This window comes from Panulirus ornatus, chromosome 73, assembly GCF_036320965.1.
Source record: "Panulirus ornatus isolate Po-2019 chromosome 73, ASM3632096v1, whole genome shotgun sequence".
In the NCBI taxonomy this organism is placed as follows: Eukaryota; Metazoa; Arthropoda; class Malacostraca; order Decapoda; family Palinuridae; genus Panulirus; species Panulirus ornatus.
The window spans coordinates 5,842,468-5,854,425 of record NC_092296.1 but is presented as its reverse complement, the minus strand read 5'-3'; the positions used below and the strand labels follow the sequence as shown (position 1 = coordinate 5,854,425).

Sequence of the window (11,958 nt, the reverse complement as noted above, 5' to 3'; positions counted from 1 at the left end):
GCTGCCTCAACCACGGACCACCATCACCACCACCACCACGCTGCCTCAACCACGGACCACCATCACCACCACCACCACGCTGCCTCAACCACGGACCACCATCACCACCACCACCACGCTGCCTCAACCACGGACCACCATCACCACCACCACCACGCTGCCTCAACCTCGGACCACCATCACCACCACCACCACGCTGCCTCAACCACGGACCACCATCACCACCACCACCACGCTGCCTCAACCACGGACCACCATCACCACCACCACCACGCTGCCTCAACCTCGGACCACCATCACCACCACCACCACGCTGCCTCAACCACGGACCACCATCACCACAGGCGCACCCACTTCTAACACCGCCTGAGACGTGCCATTCGGCCGCCTCGTGTGAGTGCCCCTCGGGTGCGAGCGCTCCTGGTGGAGCAGACCTCAGGCTCGTCCATCACGACACCCCGAAACACAGTGATGACGTAACATTACGCTTCCAAACTGACGTAAACAGAGCGACTTGCCTCCCGTGCGAGGGGCAGACGGTAAGGCTCACATGAAGTTGGCTATAGTAAAACAGAGATATCTCCCCCCCCCCCCCCCACCACCCTTCCCTCCCTACAGGCACCCGCCTTCACGGAGGTGCGGGGGGGGGGGGGGGAGTGCTGGTCCCCTTCTTGCCACCGTGGTAGCAGAACGCAGTATAAACCACCACTGGGACCCCGCGGTCAGCAGGACCCACACGACGAAGGTACGACCTCTGTACGTCACTGCGGCGAAAATGAGTCTTAACTCCGCTCCAGAGGGCAGAGCACAGGTAACAGGTAATGTTGGCCAGGTACATACAATCAGGCAGCACCACGAACGTGCGACCTCTTCTACATGACCTCAACCAGTAGGAGAGGCCGATACGAATCACCGGAGGAGCTTTTACAGAGTGTAGAGGATGTGCTATGTATGGGTCAGCATGTGCTCACAATGTACACTCAGACAGACTGGCACATGTGGCCTTCACACATTCCCCAGTCGGAAACACGGGTCACCAATCCCTAACGTGAGCCTGATTTAGCTGTACGACGAAGCGGGTTGGAGAGTTTGTTGTGTGTGTGTGTGTGTGTGTGTGTGTGTGTTTTAGCAATGACATCAGAGAGAGAGAGAGAGAGAGAGAGAGAGAGAGAGAGAGAGAGAGAGAGAGAGAGAGAGAGAGGACTGAGGTTGACAATAATGACCCAACATGGTTCAGCATGGCAAATGACCTGGCCTGTGAGCAACCAAGCGTGTACATGTGTGCTGGGACGGGCTGACCTCTCAACAGGTGAGCAGGTTAGGTAACTACCCTGAGAATGAGACGAACATGAGGGATGGGGCGGGGGCGGGGATATAGGTGTGAGATATAGACGTGGTGAGTTGTGGGGGTGGAACGCGGTTCACTGGCAGTTAGCGATTGACATTTGTGTAAAAGCTGTGATCCGTTGATGATAGAGGGCAGCACGAGTGCCAGCACACAGCCCAGTGGTGAACCAATACTTCGTTTTCTTTTGTCTTTTTTTATTTAGCTGTTAGGGGAGGGTGGAGTTAGTGTGGGTGTGTGAGTAGGTATGGGTGCGTCAGTTGGGAGGTATTCCTGGCAAGGAGGCCTTCGTGAGACACACACACCGTCTGACGGTGGGTTGGGTAACATGTTAACACAACCATCACAATACTTTTTACATTTTCACACCAAATAAAATATAAAAAAAATCACGCAGACGACACGGAGAATATCAAGACCCAACACATACTGTGACCTTGACCCTCACCCACCACCCTAGTGAGACCGTAAACCCCTCCCCTCCATCTACTGAGACCTTGACCTTGAAGATACGACCCTGAGGAGAGAGAGAGAGAGAGAGAGAGAGAGAGAGAGAGAGAGAGAGAGAGAGAGAGAGAGAGAGAGAGAGAGTAAAACACCAGCCACAACACACCATCAGTGTTGCACGGTGGTAACATCTATTTGTCCCCCTCCCCCCCTCCGCCCACTAGACGTGGCGTCAAACAATACCTAACACGAACGAACTGGAAAACAAAGGTTGTTACTAACCACGGGGGAGGGGGCACTCGTCTACCTGAACCCTTAATCAAAGAAAACGCATTAATCTATCACCACTTACGAGGTATGACACGATCAACCTAACCCATTCAGGAGGAAAAAAAAGTTAATAATTCAACTTCATTATCGAACATGATCTAAAGACAGTCCCAGGTATGAGATCAGGTACCGAGCGAGATATAACCCGGCTACCACCAGTCATGGAGGAACCCGTAATGCACGAGGGCATTGATACCAGTGCACGACTCGCCTCTTTATGTCCCCAGGTCCCAGATGAACGTCGCAATGCCTCTAAGGGGTCTTGGATCCCGCCAGCCTTAACTGAGCACGACAGCAACATGATACCTTGGCCCCAGACCCCAGCTGTGGGTGTAGAAGACCTCCCAAACCATCGTAAGGTATACGTAAGGTAAGATAAGGTCCCAGACCCAGCTGTGGGTGTAGAAGACCTCCCAAACCATCGTAAGGTATACGTAAGGTAAGATACGGTCCCAGACCCAACTGTGGGGGTAGAAGACCTCCCAAACCATCGTAAGGTATACGTAAGGTTGGGTAAGATAAGGCCCCAGACCAAGCTGTGGGGGGTAGAAGACCTCCCAAACTATCGTAAGGTATACGTAAGGTAGGGTAAGATAAGGTCCAGACCCAGCTGTGGGGGTAGAAGACCTCCTAAACCATCGTAAGGTATACGTAAGGTAAGATAAGGTCCCAGACCCAGCTGTGGGGGGAGAAGACCTCCCAAACCATCGTAAGGTATACGTAAGGTAAGATAAGGTCCCAGACCCAGCTGTGGGGGTAGAAGACCTCCCAAACCATCGTAAGGTATACGTAAGGTAAGATAAGGTCCCAGACCCAGCTGTGGGGGTAGAAGACCTCCCAAACCATCGTAGGGGATACGTGAGATGGAAAGCAGTAAATTCATCAATCACCATCGCGATCCAACACCATCGAGGGAACAGACGACCTAATCCCCTATAAAATGATCCCACATTGAGGGGGGTGGAGTAATTAGCTTCCCAACAAAGTTCCGAATCATAATTTACGTGGATGTTGATGAGGCCCAGCTGGGGCTACGCCTGATCCACAGGAAGAAAAACTGGGACCCGAAACATCAACCAACGTCAACACACTGGAAGCGGCGGCTGGGCCAGCCAGCAGCAGGAACAGCAGCAACAGATGTGAGTGGAGAGGAGCAGGAAGGGGGCGTGAGAGTACAGCGGCAGCAGCAGGACGGAGATGTTGAGAGGCAGCAAGAGGACGGGAGAGTGTGAGAGGCTATAGTTCTGTAGGACCAAGGAAGTTTTAGTTGCGTCCTGGTCGGCCCCAGTTGGCCTTGGCACACCCATGCTCTGTGCCCCCCGCCCATGCTCCAGGCCCCCGCCCACGCCACCTTCCTGGTAGCGCAGGGTCTTCCTTGACACCAAGTTTACCTGGAGTTTACCGAGGTGGCCTCCAGCCTACAGTAAACCTCACCATACACAGTACACATCTTGCGTCAACATCGTCGGGGTGAGCCCAGAGTGTCGTGTTGGTCCGCGGGTCGATCAGGCTCCCGGACGCAGCGGCCGAGGGGCCACCAGAGCCTGGCTGGTGTGCTACACTTCGCACATAATTATCCACATCCTTGTTAATTCTCCACTGAACATCCCAGTTATGTCCCCGATGGCTGCTGAACAGTCTCGTATCCCAGGATGTCTTACCGTTTGCTCTCACACTGTCTGTGTTCGTCTGTCCCGTGTCATTAGGGGAACAATCTTTTGAGTGTATATTGGGGACCATGGCTATCAGAAGACAGACTCAATGTGTTCAGTCGATTCCTGGCGGTTCACATCCTTTCAAGCACCGATGCGGCCGGTGTGGACAACATCTGCACACTCTAATCACAATTCTAAGCACCAGAATTTGGTGTCTGCTTAGGTCCCCTAACGAGGTGGTCCAATCCTCCTCGCTTCTGAACTCCCTCGTTCCCTGTGTAATATTGAGTTTAAAGGTAACACCATTACAGCACCACGAGCCACTTCCATGACATTATTTGTCAAATTCATCATAGATCATCAAACTTTGTTCCGCATATATTACAGGATGAATCATTCACGTGCATTTGGACCCCAACACGCTCAAAGCCAGACAGTGTCGGCGACCTGGCCAACAGGTTTCTTCTGCAATGATAAATCTGAGCAGAAGCAACTCAACAGGTCAACAGACCCGGACCTGGACGGTGGCTGCACCACACGGTGTCCTGCATCACAGACCTCTGGAGCAACAACTCGACTTAACTCAAGTTAAGTCGGCTCACCTGACGGAGGCCGACATTGTCATACACCAACTGAATACTGTGTGAGACCTCGGAGTTTATTATCATTACCCCTGGACCAATTTCTTTGAATGAGTCCTAGTGTTACCCAAGTCCTTTCTGAAGGCTCCTGTTGCCCAAGGGTGCGCTACATACAGTAGCAGGGATTCGTAGGTTCCTTTGGAGATTGTATTCCCAATGATACAGCCTCATTAAAAGTGATTTGTTCACTTGCAGTATAACCTCGGGCAAGGGGCATCCCGTAAAACTTGACTTCAGCGACAACAAAACAACAGATGCCTCCTCCAGAATACAGGTGGGATGGATCCTACGGACTTTCAAAACAAGAAAATCCATATGATAGCAGAATATTGCAGTGATCTAACATCACCCTGAAGGCAGGCGACACTACAATGTGAACCAGTCTCCTCAAAACCTTAACTGCAATCACCAGAACCAACAGAATACAGAAGTCTAATAGTACCAGACCAGCCAAGCTATGGAGGTTACATGGGCCTGAAGGCGGCACCTTCCAACAGCCTGCTCAGCCAAACACCCAAACAAGCAGTTTAGGCTGTAGATGTAGGACACCCTCCCTCGAAGACTTTACTAGTTATTCATCCAGGAAGTTAGCCAAGTCAAAGGACGATGAGGGTCAAACCCAACACTGCAACTAACGATTGAGGCGATCTGAAAAGGTGATTCTACCTATTCGTCTGTCCTACTTTTGTTTTAATCTTGGGAAGTCCGCTAAAAATGAAGGAAGTGGGTGAACACACACCCAAACTGCTTGCTGTTTCGAACCAATTGGGGGATCGAACCAAGTTCCTCGTCTGCAAGGGAGAGAATACTGACCAATCGAGCAACAAGTGTTGGAACACCTGATGAATTACAAGGGGAAGGCTTCGGCAGGGGGTCATTCATCTCCAGAGCTTCTCATGCCTCTCGCAAGTCATTAACTGGGACATAGAGCAAGAGGGAGAGGCCCTGTGGCCGCTTCGGCAGCAAGATCGGGGGGCACCAAACAAGGAAGGGGTCCTGTCTACAAAACTTTTACCCGCAATAACAATAACAATATTCATCATTATCATATTATCATTTATATTATAGCAAATATAAAAAAGTCAGCTTACAAGATTATAAAATTCTATATACATATATATATATATATATATATATATATATATATATATATATATATATATATATATATATATATATATATATATAAGATGGTTGAATGTGAAGGTAAGGACGCTACTACAATTACCAGTCACGCACTGCCTCCCTCTCTGCCTCTGTGCTGGGATCCACAAGCTGACATGTCCACCATCCTTCAACCCAGCACGTGATGACTACACTCACAATGACTATCTGCCATACGCCAAATCCTGAGATACTCACACATGCATACGAAGAACACATGACACACGTAATGTATATGTTCAATCAAGCAGGAGTAGGAAACGGTTTAGTTCCTTTACTACTGTGAGATTCTAACTCCTTTCCGTCCAATGGCTCGCGTGTGTAACCTCTTGACGGGCGAAACCAAGTGTGCGTGCGTGTGTAGTTATTATATCCACACACACACACACACACACACACACACACAATGTGATCATACATTAAGACACACACATATCCGACTTGTGCCAGTCATCTCAAGCCAGCTGTCATGGAGAAGAACGCCTGTGCCATGCATGACCATGGGGGACCTCTACGCATACAATACTCACTGCCAAACTCAGAGCGATTCCAACATTCTTTTCCATCGAGATTAAGGTGTTAGTCGCTCTCTGACCAAGCCTTCATATTAGCTCTTTATCACGAGGTCCACACACATTCCCCCAGCACACACATGGGGACCAAATGGTGTCCATCGCTCGCGTTCCCAGAGAAGTGTGGTGCCCTGATTGTCCCCGTCCATGTCTGCTCGTCTCCAACCGTGTGCACCTGAGCTTGCTGCAATCTATTCCATATCAGCCCCCAAGACTAACGTAACTCTTTCTTGATACCGTGCTTTCGTTCATCACATTAGATTACAAGATAAGATCGCTTTGGTAACGTTCTTAAATGCCAACTAACAGCTTTAACTTCTCATGCTTTCAAAATGTTTCCGTTCTACACTGGAGAACCCTAAGTCTCATAGTCTCCTCTATCATGACTAGTATAGCACCCTAACAGTGAATTCTACTCGACTTTTTTTTTTTCTCTCTCTTTCAGGTATACATCTACTTTCAGTCTTTCAAGATCCGTACCTTCATTCACGGATCTTGGTATTTCATAATACCGGTAGGTCGACGGAGTTTAATGTGTCTCTGGTGTTTACTATCAAGTCTCTTCTGGAGTTTACCACTTCTCATACACAGAGTTAACCATGTCTATGGCAGAGTTTACCACGTCTCTGGTGGTCTACCCGACCGGGTTCGAATCGTGGGCGAGGCATTCGGCCCGCAACCAACCCAGCTGTCCTCCTCCCTTTGAGACCTCGTCGATATGTGGCTATCTGGCTTAGGCTGTGTGTGTGTGTGTGTGTGTGTGTGTGTGTGTGTGTGTGTGTGTGTGTGAGCTAACACAAAAGGGGCCTGGCGGGGACACTACCCTTTGTTTACAGCTGAAGGGTCAAGTCAAGGACTAAAGTTACACTGAATGGAATGTACCAAGGGAAATATAAACACAAAGGTCAGGCGGTAAATGTTGAGAAAGGGTAAAGAGTTCTAAAGCCTGGTGGTGTAGAGAAAGTAAAAAAAAATCACAACGTCTCATCCTCGAGCTGCCGAGGGACTTGAGGCCTTCTCACCCGCTCAAACCTCAACCAACGCAACATGGAATCGATTCCATTGACAACAGGAGAACGCCATGTTTCTTGATGAACCTCCTGAAGATATAAACTTAATTCAGGTTCTCGGAGTCAATATCTTGAGATAAAAGAAACCATGGCTTAAAAGTATGATTACATGGCAGTCTAGAAGTACAGTAACCCAACAAAGACAATGGGTTTTTCCTACAAGCGGATATACTATTAACCCATGCACAGATACTTACATTATGACTGAAGAAATATATTCCCTTAACAAATATATACATCATGACTGAAGGAATACACTCCCTTAACAAATATATACATAATGAAGGCTGCCGGTAAATAAAAACAAAATCATCCCAAGTCCTGAATAACACAGTAAACTTGAAACTACGTAAACAAGCATTTTATTAAGACTTCATTTGCCGAATATAACAGAAAATAGTGAAGCGACTGGAAAGCGAGTTAAAAACCAAGGAAGCACTCGGCACACGATGCCCTTATAATCCCAGAACCCCGAATGACACCGAAAACCACCGAACTCTTCAAGGACTGCGGTTCTGTCGGTGAAATACACTTGTAATGTTGTAAAAGACTCGGTCGACTAATGGAACCAAGTTTCAATCTGCAGCCGACCTAAAGAGTAGTCCTTCATGAAAATATTCTTCCCGAAACTTGACATCATGAACAGGAAAAGTTCGAATTCGGGAGAAGTATTGACGAGTTTGACTGTGAAGAAATAATGCCCAATTCTGATACAAGAACGACTTACGGGGCTCCCCTTCAGCGACCAAGTACTTGCTGGGTTGAACCCCTACAATGAATGAACTCGAAACATCTAAGAACGAGGGAGAATATACGTTTTAATGGTCACTCCGTCTGACTTTTCACGTGAAATGTAGTGGGACACCGAAGTCTGTGGCAGAACTTCTGAAAGGTCCTCTTCGACCTTTCACATGAAATCTTATAGTGGAACAACCTGGCGGGGGCAAACAACCAAGTGAACCAATAACCAGGCGTGGGCAAACACCTAGGCACGAGCCACTAACAACGACGTTAGCCAATAATCCAGACGTGGGCCAATAACCAGGAAAGAGCCAACAACCAAGCCAATAACCGAACGTGGGCCAACAACCAAGCCAATAACCGAGCGTGGGCCAACAACCAAGCAAGAGCCAACAATAAGGCGTGGGCCAAATGCAAGGCGATAACCAATAACAGGCGTGGGCCAACACCACCAGGCGTGGGCTATCAACAGGCGTGTTCTGTAAGGCAAGAAATGACTTCCTCAAACTGAGTGTACTTACCAGGGGTCCCTTCTTGGTGACGCCCTCTCCACCACACTTCCTCAGACGGAGCCTGAAATTGGCGGCGTCCATCCTGCTCTCCCTGCTGCTCTCACTACCAGCTCTCCTCACTGCGGCAGGGGAGGAACGCTCTCCCAAGCTGCTTAGGTTGTGACCCCGTGCACTGTGCAACACATTTACACCACCATTGCTACCACTGACACCACTATTACCACCACTACCACAACCTTCGCTGTTAAAGTTGGCATCCTTGGGTTTTGGGGAGGTACTCGTGTTGGGTAAATCACTAAAGGCACTGTTAGTGTGTGATGAAGTCGCGCTTCCCTGGCCATTTTTGCTCACTGCATAATAATCACTGGCACTGACACCACTAGACGGGCTGACACTTTTGGCACTGTTGGCAGTTGCACTGCAAGGGGCCGCGCTGGGCCTCCCTCCGTTACATGGCGATGGGACCAGGGGGTCGCGCGGCCCGAACACCCCACCACCATCTCGTTTCCCACTGTAGCCACCGTTGTCCGCTGCATTTCCGGTCTCTATAGGCGGAGACCGTGCAGTAGTGTGGCTCTGCACCGAAAAGCTTGTGGCCAGCCGCGAGTTAGCGGCGTGGGCCGACATAACGTGACATCAGGGACCCTCTCTTAGTGGCGGCTCTCACCCAACTGAGGTCTAGGGGGGGTCTGGGGAGGTCCTCCGCTCTTGAGGGCGGTGCTGCCAACCCCTCCCGCCTCGTTCAACTTCTCTCCCTACAGTACCACATCTCCCTTACATTCCAGTCACAGGCTTCATCCATTCATTTAGTTTTCCTGTAAGTCACGCGTGTGAGAAAATGGCGGTCGAGCGCCGGTCTGGAGCAACAGGAGCTTTTGTTACTGCCATACGGGCGACAACGGAACTATGTTTCGTGGTGGTTGGCAGTCTACAACGTTGCCAAACTTCTACTACAAAACTTGTCTTTTGCTCCTGCGGCAACATGGCATTGTGTGATCAGCGCGTAATCAGAAATTATTGTGGTGGGTACATCCCCAGACAGACCAGCCAGGGGATTATATCACCATAGAAAAGACTCTCATGTGACTGCATCCATTTGATTGAACCGTGGCAAGTGTCTAGCCACCACTGGGATGGATTTATCACATGGAAGTGTTAGCAAATGTTCACAACGAGGCCATTTACCTACCGGTTGCTCTGTCCCCAAAGGCGGCTCACGGATTAAATTCACTCAAGCTATGAAATCTATCGTTATTCCGAAAAAATAGGACTTCATGAGACGGCCTAATTCACATGTGCACGTTTGAAAATAAAGTTTCCTTCTTTAATTATCTAATTTGCGCACAAACACATTTCACTCAAGGCAAATGCACAAAACCCTTCACTAACAAAAGTGGAAAAACTGCCGTAATAACAATCTGTTGGGAAACTGTCGTGTAAATCATTATGTGAAATGAACTACTGAACAGTCGGCGGTTTGACTGGGACCGTTCAAAGACCAGGTCATCATACCCAAACAGGTCGTGCTCAAGGGTCGTATCGCCCGGCTCAATGGTCGTGACGCCAGCTGAAGGGTCGTAGGGTAATACCCATGGCACGCTGACTTGCTCTGCTTAGGGGTCGTACTTGTCTCACTCTTTCTCTCGTCCTTATCATTAGAAATGACTTAGTTTGGCAGGCGGCTCATTAGCGCACTACTACATCTGGGAACAAGGCTTCGAAACTATCGAAGCCTCGCATCTGATTGTATATTTGTTTATCAGTTTCACCGTACCATCATAAGACATATGTATCACTTTAAGGTGTTGGATTAATCATTTCCGCACACTTTTTTTTTTTTAATCTTACCATCTTAAATAGATCTAAAGCTATTCCCATCATGTCTTCTTCAACTTAACCTTCCTTAATCTGCTAAGTTACCAACCTAGAAGTCTGTAATAGATTCTAAACTGAACTGATTTAATAAATTCGTTGAGCGAACAGGTTGCCAGACACACCAGGATGCGGAGGTTAAATGGAAGGAAGCAAATCGCTTACCGGTTGCATTACCTGCCAACATGGGGATATATATATATATATATATATATATATATATATATATATATATATATATATATATATATATATATATATGACAATATTATTCGCAAGCCACCGTAGGAACACTGTCGCTGGATGCAAGTCGATATAAAATCCAGTAAATGATTTGCTGATATGAAGACGTCTTGTCAGTCAAAATGTCCAAAACCTGTGATGTGCGAGCGAATAAGATTACCCCTTTCTTCAATAATGCAGAAGAATGATAAGGGGAAAATTGGAGAAGACATTATAAGAGTAACAGTTTTCCTGGGAAAACTGGAGACAAATTCGTGTAATGCGAGAGGTGAAGCAGAGACGCTTCTATGAAGAGCTCATGAAGTTGAGGAAAATAGTCAAGGAACATAAGATGTGGAAGTACCTTCAGAAATGGAGGTGTCCAGGGAGAATCTGTGCTCTTAGAAACGGAACTGGTCGAAGACTGGCGAAGGTGAAGCGGGACAGCTCGAAGGATAACATCAACATTGGAGTAACCCTGAAAAAAGAATAGAGACTCCTGAAAGACGAACCCAAAAAATGGAGACATGTTTCTCAACACTTCAGATGTCAATGATCGTTGGAACGAGTACTTCAGAAACAAATGTTGTATGGAATTAAAGAGAATGTAAATAATGATAATATAATTGTCCCCGAAGAACAGCTACTGTTTGGAAATATAATTGGAAAGGACATTGCAAAGGTAGAAGTGATATGAAATGTAAATTTCCAGACTATACGTAGAAAATCTCCCAGCCCAGTTCCATAAACATGGCGAAGAGATGATAACAGCCTTCCACTCAAACGTAAGATGAAGGAAAACGGAAATCTTATACCAATCAGTAGAGGCAAGATGTCTGAGAAATAAACACGGAATGGTCTACAAACCTCGATTTTAAAACCGTCGACACAAAAATGCTAGAAGTGCAATAGATCTATTTATTCCCAGAATTTACTGCGAAAAAGGAAACTAGTTTTCTAAATCTAAGATAAGGATTTCGATTCTCTGAAGAGAAAAATTGTACTAATTTTTGCGAGCTTCACGGAGCACGGGGCAAGTTGCATGGATCCCGTAACATAGTATGAATGAACCTTAAGTAAAGTAAAAACAAATGACCGCTGCTAAATGAGTAGGATTCCCCACGTTCGCATTATCTCACACAGACCTATGCCATAAACACTGCAATGACCAACCAATCCGATCAACTTATTAAGATTAGTGTATCCGTTGACGTTCCTGACTGTGACGTATTCACAGGCTGCCCAGGGTCGAGCGAATAGGTTCGAATCCTCGTTGCCGCAGTCGGTCCACAGCCGACCCAGCTGTTCATCCACCCCTAAGGACTGGTCGATAAAATAGGTACCTGGCTTAGGCTAATACACACACACACACACACACACACACATA

At 47.7% G+C, this 11,958-nt stretch overlaps 1 protein-coding gene across 1 annotated transcript in view; it reads right to left on the bottom strand.

Annotated features, from left to right (window-relative positions):
• LOC139748233 (uncharacterized) overlaps nucleotides 1-9,168 on the bottom strand; it is a 51,875-nt gene extending 42,707 nt beyond the window's left edge. Inside the window, exon 1 of the mRNA XM_071661097.1 lies at nucleotides 8,487-9,168. Within this exon, the coding sequence (XP_071517198.1) occupies nucleotides 8,487-9,104 (618 nt within the window). The 5' untranslated portion in view covers nucleotides 9,105-9,168. The remainder of the gene's footprint in view (nucleotides 1-8,486) is intronic.
• Nucleotides 9,169-11,958: the final 2,790 nt, after the last annotated feature.